Below are 17,851 nucleotides of genomic sequence, written 5' to 3' on the forward strand. Positions count from 1 at the left end.
TAACACTCAGAGAAAGTTCAGTAGAACTGCTACTTGATACTATAAAAATCAATAACATGTTTGAGGGAAATTTTAATAAATTTTGATTGGAATATTTATTTTTTTGGAAGAGGAAAATAGCGTCTTGAGAATTTTCTAATGTTAGAGGTTTTTAAAAGAGTTAATAAAAATTAAAATTTGATTTTTTTAAATTAAAAGAGTTTTAATTAGTTGAGTAAATATGATTTTCTTTGGCAACAGTATTGAGATGTAATTCACATGCCATATAGACTTACTCATAAGAAAGATGATTTTAACCAAATTTTTTAAAAAAGGACTTAAAAAATATTTAACATTCTAGTTAATTCTCTAAAGTCATTGGTGTGATCCAGTTTATTTTAGTGAATTTATTTTGAAAATTTGAGTGTTTAAAGTAAGTTTTAGTTATATCTGGAGCATCTTTGATATTCTTTTGATTTCATTCTTCCTGACTTTGTTGCCTCTTTTTCTGGCAGTTAATATAATTAGCATTGCCTATATGTGTTATTGAATTACATATTGTTTTGTAAGCACCCAGGTTTATTGAACACTATCACATTTTCTAGCCTAAAATTAAAGTTCTACCTCGCAGCAGGCTTACTAAGTATATGTCAATGTGGGCCTGCAAGCTTGTTAGCAGTTACCTATGATGTGATGGTTTTGTTCACTTTTTGGTTTCCTTTAACAAAGTTAGCAATAAGTCCTTAGAGACAGGTTTCTTTAAATATACATACCAAAATATTGAACGTTGCATTATCATTTTCTACGTAAGTGACCCCCCTGGGTTATTTCTGATAGCAAAGATAGATAGGTAAGGGGGTTCTTAATTGTGTTTTGCAATTAACTGATGGATTTTCTTTCACGTTGGTTTCTCAGCAAGGAGAACTAATGAAAATGAAAGGAAATGAAGAGTTTTCCAAAGAAAGATTTGATCTAGCTATTATCTATTACAGCAGAGCCATTGAATATAGGTAAGAGTTAAACAGAACAATGAAATCCTTTTTATGTGGCAGATCAACTTAGAATGCTAGTCAGGGGAAATAAAAGATGAGGAGTTGGAGACTGTCTTCAGCTTGCTATGTGGAATAGAGGTTCTCAGTCGGAGGCCCTGGGAGCAGTAGAGGTGGTCTGAGTGTATGAACTTCGTCAGATAGTATCACTCAGGCAAGTCTTGCAAAATTGTGAATTCCGTTCTGCCCACCTCCGTTTTCTTTCAAGCTGTCTAAACAGACTCATGTTCTTCCTTATTTTCATTTTGCTTTCAACTAATTTCTCTCAATTTATTCACTGGTCACAAAGGGTTACTTACTAGTTCTTAAGATGTCACCCAGTTAAGGATTTTTGCTTTCTAAGAGGGAACTTTTAAAGGATAATAGTTGGGATTGTTGAGAATGCATGCGGAACTCCACCTCATCTTCCCTTTGCTCAGCTGCTAGAATTTGGTAGCATTTTTGCAAGTGTGCCTCCCTTGGCATCTTAGCTGGTCCACCTAATATTGTAGCAGCGTTGGGGGGATGCGCTGCAGACAGCTACTCTCTTACCTTGCCGGCCTCCACGGGGAACGAGCGGATCAGGGTAGCGAGCAGATCAGGGTAGCGTGGCACACCCGAGAGGCTGCTGCTTAGTTCTGAGGAGGCGGAGGAGAGGGAAGAAGTTCCACCACTTATAGTCAGAGAAGACTAAAGAGGGCAGAATTTGAAGTGAAGCTCTTAAATTACTGTTAATTTACAGACTTTCTTTTGAGTTCTTTGTCAGTGTGTACAGTCCTAACTTAGATATGTAATTCTATGCTGCACAGTTACAGCACACTTGTAGTTCTAGCTTGTTAATGTGTCTCTTGTGATCCTCACAACAGCTGTATGAGGTAGGCCGGAAAAGTGGGAATCTTTATTTTGAATACAGGGAAGTTGAGGATGATTTGAGCAGTTATTCAGGTAGAAAGTGAAGGAACCAGGACTTAGCCAGTTAGGACTTACTTCAAACCCTATATTCTTGCTGCTCTGCCACACAGACGTAAAGGTTTTGAAAATTTTTTCATGCCTTAGGTTTTCTGTATGATTTTTGTTAGTTTCATATGTAATTTCCTTAACTGACCAAACATTATTTCTTTTAAAGTCCTGAAAACTACCATCTTTATGGTAACCGAGCTCTTTGTTTTCTTCGCACGGGACAGTTCAGGTAAGTTGGTTAGGGTTCCCTGATTATTATGCTAAACACCCATTTCTGTTTTGCAGGCATGCAAGAAAATCTTTCAGTAGTTCTTTGGCAGAAATAGTGAAATGGTTAAAAGAGGGCTCTGTAAGCGATCTATATAACAACCACAGTGACAGCGGTCATTCTGATTGAGTGGATAACATGTTATACATTATTTTAAGTACTTTACTTATGTTACTTATTTCTCACAACACTCTGAATAGGTAGGTAATGTTTTTCTCCACATTTACATTTGGACAAACTCAGACTATTAGTAAGTAGTGATGCCAAGATTTAAACATGGATCTTCTCTGATGATATAAAAGTCTGTGTTTATAACACTTACATTAAATTACATCCTTTTGCTCTATTAATTAATCTGTAAAGTTCTGGAAGAAGTTGTGCTTGTTTCCTCCATCTTGGTATAGCATAATTTAGTAAATGTTCTTCATAAGTGAAAAGGAAAAGAAATATAATGGTTTAACTATGAGAGTGAAATATAGTGAATTTTTAGTTCCTAATGTCAAACTTAGCTTTTATTTATTGAGAAAGATTGTTGACACTATGCTATGATTTTGTTGTTCCTCAGTTTAAAAACCTTAGGCCGTAAATTATAATAAGCGTAAATTATAAGCATTACTCCTGAGCAGGGTAAGCGGTTCCATTTAATCCTGTCCTGTCTTACAGTAAAGGTTTAGGTGATCTTCAAAAATACAGTCACTCAGCCCGGCCGGTGTGCTCATTGGTTTGATTCCTAGTCAGGGACACGCCCAGGTGATGGGCTGGATCCCCACTAGGGGGCGTGCAGAAGGCAACCAATCAATGATTCTCTCATCATTGATGTTTTTATATCTCCCTCCCTTTCCTTTCCTTTCCTCTCTGAAATAAATTTAAAAAAATATTTTAAAAAATGAATACATCCACTCAGTAGAAGAATATAAAAACAAAGCATACTGAAGAAGCAGGTTAGAGCCTAGGATCCTCATAATAAAGTGGCATAGGCAGGAGGTCCTGCTTATTATTTGTGTCTGACCTTTCAATAGAAAGGTCAAAATAGAAAGAAAATTTGACAAGTGACATAATTCTCTCTGTCCATGAAGAAAGAGGGCACCAGTTGCTTAGGTGAAACAGTGTTTTTCTGGAGTTCGTGGCTTGCAGGTGCTGCGAGTTGAGCGATGAGCAGAGGAGAGCCTCAGCAGTATTCTGTTCATCGGAAGAGCTCCTGGAAAGTGCTGTCTGGGGTTTCCTAGTTTCTGTTACTTTTTCTCAAGAAAGCAGCACCAGTGTCAGTTGTTTCTCAGTGAAAGCCCTTATGTTGGGATGTGGGAGGGCGGGAGTGGGGAAGAAGTATATTCCAAGTTTGTAGCTTTAAAAATAACATGTTTTTCTTTTATCATGAACAGAAAACATTCTCATGGTAGAAAATTTGGAAAATACAAGAGTTTAAAAAGAAGAAAATAAAAATCACCAGTAATCCAACCACCTTGGAGAATATCGCTGTATTATGTTATGAGGCTTTTAGATGGCTTAAGCCGTGGATAAGCCGAGGCTGTCTAGACTAGAGGAATGGATGGGCTTGGCACAGTCTTCCATCACTACCACTGTCCTCAACTGTTCTGACAAGGAATGAGCTGCAAATGTCATTAGATTATTGCCTCTGGCTAGGTCCAGAATTGCAGATATCCTATGCTGTTTGAAGGTGAATCTAAATGTTTTCAACATGAATAGGTTAGCAACATGGCTGGCCGCCTGTGAAAATGGAGGTGCCTGATCTGAAACATTGAGTGGGTGGAAGGTCATTCACTCTGCATGGGGGAGCTGTGGGTGCTGAGAGGCAGACCAGGGGATTCTGCCCTCTTCCTGAGTGTTAGATGCTAGACACTCAGGGAGGATTCTCCTAAGACTCGGCTGCAAAGGCGGTGCCACCATCAGAGTACACATACAGAAGCCAGGGAGCCCGGTGAGGTCAAGGTCAAGAGCAGGGCTGTGCATCTGTCCCGTGCTCCTTCCTGGTAGTCTAGCTTGAGGGTCAGCACCATTGAGGTTTCCACTGGAAGCAGGTCAGCAGCAGTTTCTTAATCACCAGTATGCATCGGATGCCTCTTTAACGGCAGACTGGTTTTGCTGGTGTTCCCCACCTCACACATTCCTTATGCGACTGGCTTTATAAAGTAGGCATGATGTTTTCTGAATCCATAGTACATACAACTCCTGATCAAGAGAGTAGATGATGTGGCTTCAGAAAAGAACATGTTGCCAGAAGTGCCATTGACATAGTACACCTGTCCTTTATCTGAGTTACCGAGGTTGAGATGTTTTGAAGCTCTCGCGTGTTGGGGTTGGTAGATCTGTCGTGGGAATTTGGCTGAGCAGTTCCAGGGACAGATGGGGTGAAGCATCCCCCCTTGTGCACTGTTCTGAGCACTTTACACACATTAACTCACAACACCCTCATGCCTGTGAGTGGTGGGTGCTGCTGTCTTTGTAGATGAGGGGCCTAGGGAGGTTGAGCAAAGTGTCCTGGGACACTAGGGGGATGTGATGGAGCCAGAGTTTGAACCCAGGCAGCCTGGACGTAGAGTCTCTAGTAATCGCCACAGAGAGGTGGTGATAGAACCAGAGGGCAATGTGAAAGGTGGGGGAAAAAATTAAATAAATGGTCCAAATGGTCAGTGAATACGACCATCCTTACAGGACATGCAGGCTAAAAACTACGAGTCTTTTTTTCCATATCTGTCAGATTGGCAAAAGTGTAAAAAACTCATTATACCAAGTGTTTGAGAGGATGTGGAATGAAGGGAACTTGCATACCCGCTGGAGAAAGTGTAAATTGGTGCCACCACGTTGGAGAGCAGGTTGGCAAGCTGAAGAACGTGCACCCTCTGCAGCCCCCACCAAACTCGCAGCCGTGTACCCAAGAAGAGATGTGCAAGGCTTCATTATAGCATTGTTTGTAAATGTAAAGAATGGGAGCAGCCTAAATGTCCGTCAGTAGGAATGGATAAATCAGTAATGGTATATGGTATATTCATACAATGGAAACCTATGCAATTGGTAAAATGAATACAATGCTGAGTGAAAATGCAAGTTGCAGAAATGATTTTAATGGTCTCATACTGTTTATATGTTTAAAAACATGCAAAATGGTATGCATCTCCATAATTATTATGTGTTAAAAATGTTTTAAAATGCATGGGCACTTTAAAACCAGGGGAGTGGCTGTCTGGTGGGAGGAAGGGAGGAAGCGAGGGAGGGAACAAGGTTGGAGATGGGAGAGTGGTACCCGGGATGTCCACTGTGACAGGCTTCTGCCGAAAGATCTGAAGCAAACTCGGCAAAACGTTAAGATCTTGCTCAGCTGGTATGTGGCGTGCATTATGTTAATGTTATTTACTTTTATGTGTACTTGAAATATTTGCTAAAAAGCAATACAGTGCAATTAAAAATGTACATGTTAAGATGAAAAAGAAAAAGAAAAACAGTGATCACGGAACATCAAGGATGAAACAAGTGAAAAATAACCTTGAAAGGAGAGAAATGTAAGGAAGACCAAGGGCAGGGAACCCGAGGTGAGGGAAGCGAGGGAAGTGCATTCTGAAAGGGTCAACATGGCGGAGGCAGTGGTGGTTTTAAATGCCAGTCCCACAGTGTGTAAATAGAGCAGCACTTTGGGAGCCAGGCAGAACCCTTATCACACCTCCAGGTCTGTGGCGGTTGCAGGAGGTTGTACGTGGGAATGTGGGGAATGTGCTGCCTCCTGTCACAGCTTGTCCCTGCCAAGTCCTGTAGCCAGAGGGATGTGTGCCGTGTGTCCCAGAACCCGTGGCTTGGATGACGTGTCCTTTTATTCTAGTCTTCTGGAAGTTCACGTTTCAAATACAATTTGGTAGTTAAAGGGCATTTTAGAATGGTAGTTGTAACTGAAGTCATTTGAAATTTTCAGTTTAGTTACCCATCATATAACATAAGTTATTAATTAGAACCCAGCTTGTGAAATAGTGGGCAGATAGGGTTTAAATGACAGCTCTCTCATCTGAATTTCTCTGAGGCCAGAGGTATAAATCAACTCAATTGTATGTTCTGAGATTTTTTTTCTTTTTTGGTAAGAGAACATTTATTTGGTAAATCACAGAAGTAGAAGAATTAATTCCTAGAAGAAATGGGCTTAGAAAACAAGTAGCCCTGGTTGGTTTGGCTCAGTGGATAGAGCATCGGCCTACGGACTGAAGGGTCCGGGCTTCGGTTTCAGTTAAGGGCACATACCTCGGTTGTAGGCTTCTCCCCCACCCTGGTTGGGGCGTGTGCGGGAGGCAACCAATCATTGTGTCTCTCTCACATCAATGTTTCTCTCCCTTCCGCTCTCTAAAAATCAATAGAAAAATATCCTTTGATGAGGGGATATATATATATATATATATATATATATATATATATATATATATGAAAAGTTATAGAGTTAAAGGAAGGGCCCTTGGAGCTTGGGAGTGAGGAAGCTAATGGTTAAGTGCCTGAGCGGGTGGAGGAGAGAGAAGAGTAAAGGAGAGGGAGGACACCTGGTCTGAGATTTTAAAAAATCCTAGTGTGTGGGAGGAGCTTAGTGCCGGCGTTGGTTTGTCAACTTATTTCTCTTACCTGTGTGGTCTCTTTATTTTCACTTACTAGCTGCTGAATTTGCTTTTGAAGAAAACAGTTGTTTTCTCAGTCTTCCTTGGAGTGCACCCACTTATAAAAAGCAGTTACAGATGCAGGTTGGGAAAAGTTAAGAATACAAAAGAATAAACTGAAAACTTTTGCCCAACTCAGACCTTTGCCCTGATTCCTCTCTGTAGATCCTTGTGTGTTTCTTTCATATTTTATACAAGCACTTACTAAGTTGAATCCAATGAAGTTGCCATTTTTATAAGTCAGTATAGGTGGTTTCGTTTGGTTCAGTGTAAAGTATGTGTATGTGTGTGTTTTTTAAAAAAAACATAGCATACTATGTACCCTGTGTACATCTTGCTTCTTTATACAGCACTTCAGTCTTGGAGCTTGTTCTGTGTTGGTGTACACAAAGGTCTACTCTTGTTCTTATTCATGGCTGCATAGTCCTTCACTCAATGCATCACATATGTTTTAGTTTGTATTAAAATACAGATTTCTTCCAGTTTTAAAAAATTACATATAGCTCTATAATGATTATCCTTTTACAAAAGTTCTACATGCAGGTGCAAGTATATCTGTAGGATAAATTCCTGATAAATTTCTTCTACTTGAATGAAACAGCATCGATAATTTTAATTCCAGACACTAACTTTTGATTTAAAAATGTTTATTTGGCCGATGGTATTACTCACTGTATATGTGGCAGTGACTGACCATTGTTACATCTGAGTCCTGCTTTTGTTGCATTGTAAGAGCTAGAACCTTGGCGAGTATGCTTATTATCTATATACAGTGGGGCCTTGACTTACGAGTTTAAATCGTTCTGTGACGGAGCTCGTAACTCAAATTACTCGTATGTCAAATCAAAAAGTGAACGAGTGAGACACGTGATGCTGGGCTGATGTGGTGTTCACTGTGACGTTCACTGCGCCAACTAGCGGTGGGGTATCTAAAGCTGGCTTGTAACCCAAATTTTAGCTCACAACTCAAAGCAAAAAATTGGCCGAGAGATGGCTCGTATCTCGAAAAACTCGTTAATCGGGACACTCATAAGTCAAGACCCCTCTGTATATAAAAGCTTAAGTGACCTTTACTACCAGAGGACTGGCCAGTAGCTATGATGCGCACTGACCACAGGGGGCAGATGCTCAACGCAGGAGCTTCCTCCTGGTGTCAGTGTTCCCTCCCCCCCGGCCAGCTGGCCCCAATTGGCCCTGATCACCAGCCAGGCCAAGGGACCCCACCCATGCACGAATTTGTGCACTGCCTCTAGTAATAAATATTAACTATAATGTAGTTAACATTCAACAGATGTTACTGGGTTCAGTTTATAAATAGATCAGAAATGAACAAAAACAGACATTGTCCCTAGGTTCTAGACCAGCGGTCGCCAACCAGTAGTTCGTGGACCACTTGTGGTCCGTGAGGTCCGAAAGGTTGGCGACTGCTGTTCTAGACAGTGGGCCGGCAGTGTGAAGGCCTGTGGTGGAAGGGACATGTTGCATTCATGGGATTAATAGTGCGCCCACTGGCCTGAATACAGGGAAGGGGGAGAGAGGAGGCCTTGTAGGCTACGTTAAAGCTGTCAGCCTTTAAAAGAAGAGAGAAGGACTGAACTGAGAGGAGTTGCATGATTAGTACCTTAAAGAGGCCAGCCTGGCTGCAGTGGGCGAGTGTGTGGAGGGGATGCAGCGTGATGTGGATTAGGAGGCTGCTGCGATGTTCCAGGTGAGAGGCGGTGGCTCGGAGAGGGGAATGTCAGTGGGAATGCAGAAGCGGGAGGATTTGAAATATTTTGGAGATAAAATCAAGTTGCTTATAATTAGGTGTTTGGAAGTATTGAGATTCTGCTTCAGCAGCTTCATCGGTTATAGGCCCACCCCCTGACACTGGGGTCACTGGAAGAGAGAAATTTGACTTCACTCTTGAACATACTGAGTTGAAGTGCCCTTGAAGGATCCAAATTGGAATGTTGTACCGACAATGAGATACATGGGTCTCGACTCAAAAGGAGCGGTTAGGAGAGAAGTGTTGGGATAGTTAACCTCGGGGACTTGTGGATGTGGGTGAGATGGTTCACGGAAGTGGTTCTCAGCATAGACTGCACATTGGAATCTCTTGAGTGTTGAAGAAATAACCCCTCCCCCAGATTCGCTTTAATTAATTGGGTGTTGGGCTTCTAGAAGCCCCCCAGATAGTACTGATGTGCAGCCAAGACAGACCCACTCCTGGAGAACATGAGCTGAGATTAGGAGAGGGGCTAGGACTGAGCCTGGAGGCACACAAGCAGAGACCCGTTAGGGGAGGATGAACCTGCCAGGAGACTGTTCTGCTGCCAGAGAGGTGGCAGGGAATCTCTGTGCTTCCAAGGAGGTAAGTGTGGCCAGCAGTGCCTGTTGCTGCTGAGAATTCGGATTTAGGAATGTGGACGTGGTTTAGTTACCGGAGGGGGAGGTGGTAGTTGGAAGCTTGGAGCAGAAGCTGGGTTAGAGCAGATTGAAAAATGAGAGGGAGGAATGGAGACAGTATAGGCAGCTGTTGGAGGTATTTGGGGAGAGGCAGTGAGAAGCAGAAAAGGTGTGCCATTGTATTAGGATGTTTTGGCTAAAAATAACAGAAAACTCTGACTCAACTGGTTTAAATAGTGAAGAAAACTTACCTTACTCAGAGTTCCAGAAGAAGGAGTTTCAACAGTGTCATCAAAGACCGAGGCTTTTCCCAGCCCACTGTGTGACCTGGACCTCCGGGCTGTCATCGCAGGGTGTCAGATGCTACTGTAATTCAGACATCAAACCAGATAGTACAGTCTCCAGCAGAAGGATAACTTCGATGTAGTCTTCAAAAAAAAAATACACATACCGAGAAGTGTACAATTCCTAAGTGTGTAGGTTGAATTTGCAGAAACCAAACAACCATAACTAGTGCCCAGATCACCACCTCAATACCCAGAAGCCCCCTTGCTCCTAGTCACTACCCACCTCCTCCTCCAGGATAACTGCTATTCTGACTTCCAGCACCATTGGTTATTTTTGCTTGTTTTTGTGCAATATAAACAAACATAGTACGTATATAGTATGTGCTCTTTTATGTTTGGCTTTCAACATTGTTTTTGAGATCCATATTGTTGCATGTAAAGTTGTAAAGTGTTCATCTATTGCATGAATATACCACATTTTATCCATTCTGTTGTTGATGGGCATTTGGTCTTATAGGTGGTGTCATTGTGAACACTCATTTCTGTTGAGTGTATAATTAGGGGCAGGGTATCCTTATATTTAGCTTTAGTACAAAATTTCCAAATGGTTGTGTGATTTACACTCCTACCAGCAGCATATGAGAGTTTCAATTCCATGTCTTCGCTGATACTATTTTGTGTCATTTCATTTGGACATTCTGGTGGGTGTGTAACGATCTAGTGCTGTGATTTTAGTTTGCATTTCCTTAAGTTGATTAATGATATTTAAGTTGAGCATCTTTCCATTTGCTTATTGACTATTTGGATTTTCTCTTTTGTGAAATGCCTGTGTGGATTTTGAGTTGAATGTCTTATTAGTAGTTTATTTTTTTAAAATTTTGGATATGAGTCATTGTCAGATATTTAAATTACAAATATTTTCTCTCTGGCTTGCCTTTTTACTCTTGTTTTCTTTTCACAAACAGAAGTTACTAATTTTAATATAGTGAGTTAGCCAATTGTTTCCTTTATGGTAAGCATTTTTGTGTTTTGTTTTTAATCTCTGCCAGCACACATGTCACCAGAATGTTCTGTTTCTAATAAAATCTCGACTGTTTAACTTTGGAATTTAGATTTATAGTCCATCCGCAGGTGGTTTCTGTATGTAGTGTGAGATGGGGTTCATATGTCAATGTCCCGTTGACACAACACCGTTTCTTAAGAGTACCTTTTCCCCATGTCTTGTGGTGTTACCTTTGTCATATAGATCAGGTGACTATGTAGGTAAGGGTCTGTTTCTGATTTCTGTATCCCATTCTGTTGATCAGTGCATCTATCTTTAGGTAGCATTTTCTTTAAAAAAATAATGTATATAGCCCTTTAGTGGGTATTGTTATGTGGTAATATGTTACCTTGTTTTTTCCTTGTAATCTCTTTTTAAGAGTGATGATTTCCCTCAGGTCTCATTGGCCAACACTGAGTCACATGACTACCCCTAAGCCAATCAGTGGAAAGGAAAGCAGCTGTTGCCATGATTTGCTTTAACTAATTAGGACTTGCCTCTGAATCTTTTTTTTTTCTTCAAGGTCACCAAAAATGTTGGTTGCCTCAAAGAAAAAAAAATTGGGAGAAAGAGATATATCTCTGAATCTTGTAGTAGTGAGTTAGACCCTCTCAACAGAAGTGTAGTCAGGTAGAGGAGGGGATAGCCGTTGGGTAGGCTACCAACAGTGTTTTCTTATGGCTTAAGGCATATTTATTTTTATGTATTTGTTTTTTAAAGATGAGAAAGGTCTGACCATATTGAAAGTTGATGGGAGGTTGTATAACAAGGTGAATGTACTGAATACCACAGAACTGTACATTTGAAATGATGGTTCAAATGGTAAAATTATATGTTATGTAAATTCATCATAATATGGCATTGATTTTTGAGAGGGAATGGTTAATATACAGGTGAGAGAAGGGATCATTGAAATTATGAGAATACAGAAGTTACATGGCACAGGTGGAGAAGTTGGCCAGAGAAGGAAGAGAACAGTAAATGAGAAAAGGCAGGGCTAGGTATGGATTTGTCCTTGGTAGTAGAAAATTGAGAGTTCTCTTGATGTCTCTTCATTTTACTCTTTGAACTGAGGGCAGAGATCATCTGCTGAGGGAGAAGGGAGTTGGAAGTTTGAGGACAGGATACAAGGTTTGAAATGATCAGTTTACAGAGTTAGAATTATTTGATCTAGAAGGATGGTTGAAGGCCCCTTCGAGTTGCTTTAATCAAGAACAATAGTGCTACCTTATGCTCTACTGTGTAATCTTCTCCAGCAATACTTGGCTCCCTAGATCAGGCATGGAGAAAGTGGAAAGTGGGATTGACCCCGACTTGGGCTTTGCCATGGAGCCAGATGTAAATACAGGGACAGAGGAGTAGAAAGAATTTGTAAACATGTGAATATGAAATGATGACCCAGTGACTCGCAAGCTAGCTAAATAAGGAAGTAAAACAAACAAAGTGGGTAAGTCAGTGAGTTGGGCACCTTGAGGAGATAGTAGGAATAGTTGAACAAGATGGAAGGAAACTAGGTTATAGGGGAGAGCAGGATGTCTCGATTAGTGATTTTTGAAGTTTGAACACTTTTGAGTGGTGATAAGTTTTGGGGGAAGTGGGGCAGGGGTGGGTGTCTGAGCTGGGGAGAGAAGGAGGTCATAGAAGATATGGCAGGAAACTGTTAGTACTTGGCAGTTTATAAAGTACTGTTTTAGCATAGTGTCTGACTTAGTCCCTCCTTCAGACAGGAAGAACAGGGTGATTGTCCCCAGCGCAGGTGAGAAAGCAGGCCGGCAGAGGCTGATAACTTTCCAACAGCCCACAGGGATTGGGCTTCACTGTTTCAAGTCCCCACTTTCATGCTCTGTCCACTGTAGCTTCGCCGAGGTGTTCTGTGAAAGATCTGGGAGTGTATTTCTGGAGTCTTGCTAATATACAGAAATAGTGCAAAAAACTATACAACGAATAACAAGTTGGGCTTAGATTGAGGTGTAAGTAAGATATGTGCAGGGAGTATCCCAGAAATGGGAAAGCAGTTATTCCTGAGCAGTTGTGACTGTGACTCTGGATGGCCTTTTCCCTTCGTTTTACTTTTCTGTATTTTCCAAATTTCCTGTAATGGACATATATGGGTCCTTAAAAACTAAAAAACCATTTTTTAACTAGGTTATGTACGGAAAATTCAAAAAATACAAATAGAAATGTAAGATGGTTTATATACCTATATTAAAATAAAAACGTGAATATTTTTCTTGTTTTTCTTTTTAGACATGCACTTGGTGATGGAAAGAGAGCCATTATTTTGAAGAACAACTGGACAAAGGTAGGTTTCTTTTATATTTTACCTTGGGCAAATAATGCCATACAACTTAGAGAAAAATCTAATCACGGGATGTACATTTGTATGTAAAAATGTGGATAAAATAGGAATCTTCAGTTCCATAGTCAGAAAGGAAGCAGATTGTTTTACAGAGTTCAAGAATGATTTGATGTAGAGTGAGGCCGGACTGCCTGACACATACAGGCACTCATTACGTAAATACTTGATGACTTAGTGAATGAATGAATTGAATACTAGATTGCAGTTGAAATTAATTAACTGGCTTATCAATAGATTTTTTTTTAATATATTTTATTGATTTTTTACAGAGAGGAAGGGAGAGAGATAGAGAGTCAGAAACATCGATGAGAGAGAAACATCGATCAGCTGCCTCCTGCACATCTCCCACTGGGGATGTGCCCACAACCCAGGTACATGCCCTTGACCGGAATCGAGCCCGGGACCCTTCAGTCCGCAGGCCGACGCTCCATCCACTGAGCCAAACCGGTTTCGGCAGATTTTAAAAAACAATGTTGAATCGCCCTGGCCAGCTTGGCTCAGTGGATAGAACGTCAGCCTGCGGACTGAGGGATCCCGGGTTCGATTCCAGCCAAGTGCACATGCCCGGGTTGCGGGCTCAATCCCTAGTAGGGGGCGTGCAGGAGGCAGCCGATCAATGATTCTCTCTCATCATTGATGTTTCTATCTCTCTCCCTCTCCTTTCCTCTCTGAAATCAATAAAGAAATATATTTTAAAAAAAACAATGTTGAATGAACAAAGCAGTAAAATCATATTAGAAAAATACCTATCAAACTCTTGATAGTGTTTGCTTCTGGGCAGTGAGAGACAGGAAAGATTAACGGTACAAAGGAGACTTCAGCCATATTTCTATAGTTTTAGTTCTTGCATTAAAGAATCTGAAGCAAATATAACAAAATGTTAACAGTTAATTCTGGTGTTTGTTATAGTCATTTATATTTTCCTAAATTATAAAAATAGTCTGAATTTTTTTAAAGCAGAGTTTCATTAAGACTCAAAAAGATACATGTTTCAGACTTCATTTCTGGCTTTTCACAATTTGCTTTTATTTATTATTTTTTTAATTATTATTTTTTAATCCTCACCCAAGAATATGCTTTTATTGATTTTACTGATTTTAAAAATATGTTTTCATTGATTTTTAGAGAGAAAAGAATGGAAAGGGAGAGAGAAAGAGAGAGAGAAACATTGACCAGTTGGCTCCCAGGCATGCCCTGAGCAGGCATTGAACCTGCAACCTGGGTATGTGCCATGACCAGAAATTGAACCCTCCACCCTTTGGTGAATGGGATGACAACTCGAACCAACTGAGCCACACCAGCCAGGGCCATAATTTATTTTTAAGCCAGAGTGAGTGGAGTCGTAGAATTTTAGAGCCTTCAATTTGTGATTCAGGTGGTCTAGGAGTGTAAAATCTGGGGATTATAAGATTTCTCAGGCGGACTTCTTCATTCCACTTTTGGAGTCACTTTCTAAGTACATTATTTTACAGATGAAGAAATTAAGTCTCAGAAAAGTACAGTGACTTTGCAAGGTGCCATTACAAGTAAAAGACAAAACTGGATTGAGGGTGGTGATTGTTGCTGTTTTCAATACAAGTCATTGTTGTGCTTAAAAATCCTTTGCTGACTTCTGCACCTGGCATGTGGCAGCTGCTCCATAAATATGTTCAGGATGAATGGATGGTAGAATTCTTAATAGTAAAACCTAGACCATGATACTGGCTTTCCAGAGATATCTTTTGTTATTTTAATCTAGTATCAACTTAGAAAAAGAGTACTAAAACTTTTAAAATTACTTTGAGTACCTTATTTAGAATGTTCATTCCTGATTTAGTTTATCAAAGAAAATATTTACTCTTTAAGACTTTTTTTTTTAAGAACAGTTTTAGGTTAACAGCAAAATTAAGAGGAGGAAGGTAGCCAAAACCGGTTTGGCTCAGTGGATGGAGTGTCGGCCTGTGGACTGAAAGGTCCCAGGTTCGATTCCGGTCAAGGGCATGTACCTGGGTTGCGGGCACATCCCCAGTAGGAGATGTGCAGGAGGCAACTGATCGATGTTTCTCTCTCATCGATGTTTCTAACTCTCTATCTCTCTCCCTTCCTCTCTGTAAAAAATCAATAAAATATATTAAAAAAAAAAAAAAAGAGGAGGAAGGTACAGAGATTTCCCATAATCCCATTACCCCACGCACACATGCCCTCCCCCATTGTCAGCATCCCCCAGCAGTGTGGTGCAGTTGTGGAATTAATGAACCTCCACAGACACATCATCATCACCCAAAGTCCAGTTTAACTTGGAGTTCACTGCCTGGGTATTGTACATTTTATGGGTTTGGACAAATTTATAATGACATTGTGCTTCATAGGGTGTCTGTTCACGGCCCTAGAAATTCTCTGTGTGCATTACCTTTTGATGTTGTTATATAGGGTACAAACCAATAGTTTCACAATGTCCTCAAGAACCTTTTAATTTTTAGGGGTTTATTTGGACTCTCCTGTTTGTGAATGACAAAACCTAACTCAGATTTGGCTTAAGGAGAAAAGGGAATTTAATGGTTCCTGAAATTGAAAATTCTAGGGGTTAGCTTCTAGCATGGTTGGATCCGATCTGTACACAATTTTCTTGTGTTTTTAGCTGTGCTTCCTTGTTTCTTTGCTTCATTTTCAGTCTTTTCTCTGTTTCATTTTACCAAGGTTCCATTGCCGTCCTCAAGGTCACTGATCTTTTCTTCTGCAATGTCTAATCTACCTTTATTTCCATCAACATATTTTTCTTTTCTTTTTCTTTTTTAAAAAATATATTTTATTGGTTTTTTACAGAGAGGAAGGGAGAGGGATAGAGAGTTAGAAACATCGATGAGAGAGAAACATCGATCGGCTGTCTCCTGCACACTCCCCACTGGGGATGTGCCCACAACCAAGGTACATGCCCTTGACCGGAATCGAACCTGGGACCCTTGAGTCCGCAGGCCAACACTCTATCCACTTAGCCAAACCGGTCAGGGCCATCAACATGTGTTTCATCTTAAATGCTATAGTTTTCATGTCTAGAATTTCAATTTGAGTATTTCTTACGTATTGTATGTCTTCAAACGCTCAAACTTTTTTTAGCTTCCTGAATGTGTGTAATAAATTTAAAATACTGTTTTAATGTCCTTATCTACTAATTCTGCCATCTGTGTCATTTCTGGATTGGTTTCAATTGACTTATTTTTCTCTTCATTGTAGTTCACATTTTCCTCTTTTGCATACCTGTAATTATTTTTCTATATACTGTATGTTTCTTTTTCTTTTTTTTCTTTTTATTATTTTTGTTAACCCTCACCCAAGGATATTTTTCCATTGATTTTTAGAGAGAGTGGGAGAGAGAAAGAGAGAGAGAAACATCGATGTGAGAGAAATACATTGATTGGTTGCCTCCTGCATGTGCCCCGACCAGGGCCCGAGCCAAGGAGGAGCCTGCAACGGAGGTATATGCCCTTGACTGGAATCGAACCCGGGACCCTTTGGTCCGCAGGCCTACACTCTATCTACTGAGCCAAACTGGGAAGGGCCGTAGTAATTTTTGATTGGATGCCAGACATTGTGCTTTTATGTAATATTTTTGTATTTCTGTAAATATTTTGAGCTTTGCTTTGGGATGCTGTAGTTACTTGGAAATAGTTTAATTCTTTGGAGTCTTGTTTTAAACTTGGTGAGGTTGGAGCGTAGTGGTATTTAGTCTAGGACTAATTTTTCTCCATAACTGAGGCAAAACTTCTGAGTGCTCAACTTAACACTCCATGAATTATAACGTTTTCCACTCTGGTTGACGGGAATAAGAAGTGTTCTTGATCCTGTGTGAGTGCTGACTGCTGTTCCCCTTTAGCTTTTCAGGTGGTCTTTCCCTTGCTTGGGTAGTTGCCCCACATGCAGGCACTGATCAGTACAGAGCCAGACTCAAGGGGGACCCTGTGAAGACTTCTGGAGTTCTCTGTGCAGCTCTCCTCCCTGTCCTCTGCGCTGTGACCTTGAGCTGCCATGGCTTTCCTGGACTCCTGCTCTATCTTCTTTTTTTAAAAATATATTTTATTGATTTTTTACAGAGAGGAAGGGAGAAGGATAGAGAGTTAGAAACATCGATAAGCTGCCTCCTGCACACCCCCTACTGGGGATGTGCCCGCAACCAAGGTACATGCCCTTGACCAGAATCAAACCTGGGACCCTTCAGTCCACAGGCCAACGCTCTATCCACTGAGCCAAACCAGCAAGTGCCTGCTCTACCTTCTTAACTGAGACTCTGGTCTCTGCCTGGCTCCTTCTCCCTGTGCCATGGCTTAGACACTGTCCCCTCAGCAGTCTGGGGCAAGCATAGGGCTTACTTTGTGTGTTTCTCACTGTCAGGGATCAGCCTCTGTTGTTGCTGGATGTCCAGTGTCGTGCAACCCTTTGTTTCATATACTGTATGTGGTTTGTTTTAGGCAAGAGGGTAAATCCAATCCCTGTTACTCTATCTTGACCAGAAATGGTAGAGTGTGGGTTCTCCTGGCTTCATCTTGAAAAAGAACCAAACTGATATCCTCTATAACTGTTAATTCTAGTGGAAAGAGAACATCTTTCGTATCTGTATAGTAGTATACCTGAGGGATGTCTCACACTTACCCTCACTGAGCCATCCTGCCACCTGTGGATTCATCACTGACCTGGGAAATGGTGCATTGCGATGGGCCCATTTCCTGGGTCACAACTACACTCCTACCCTACCCTCCTTGTTGAGATGGTAGAGTTAGCTGTACTGCCGTTACTGTGTCTGAGTGGATAAGGGACATGGTGGCACCCAAAAGGAGGGGACGCTAGGCAGATGAACAAGGGGAATTTTTTGTATGTGATAGAGAATGAGACAGTGTCAAAGAAAAACAAGACTTTCTGTTGTAATTGG

General features: G+C 40.8%; 1 protein-coding gene across 1 annotated transcript in view; it reads left to right on the top strand.

Moving 5' to 3' along the window:
• TTC3 (tetratricopeptide repeat domain 3) overlaps nucleotides 1-17,851 on the top strand; it is a 102,729-nt gene that overhangs the window by 23,301 nt on the left and 61,577 nt on the right. The window contains exons 9-11 of the mRNA XM_081086436.1: nucleotides 895-989; nucleotides 2,134-2,196; nucleotides 12,840-12,894. Of these exons, the coding sequence (XP_080942562.1) occupies nucleotides 895-989; nucleotides 2,134-2,196; nucleotides 12,840-12,894 (213 nt within the window). The remainder of the gene's footprint in view (nucleotides 1-894; nucleotides 990-2,133; nucleotides 2,197-12,839; nucleotides 12,895-17,851) is intronic.

This window comes from Myotis nattereri, assembly GCF_964212035.1.
Source record: "Myotis nattereri genome assembly, chromosome: 3".
Classification (NCBI taxonomy): Eukaryota; Metazoa; Chordata; class Mammalia; order Chiroptera; family Vespertilionidae; genus Myotis; species Myotis nattereri.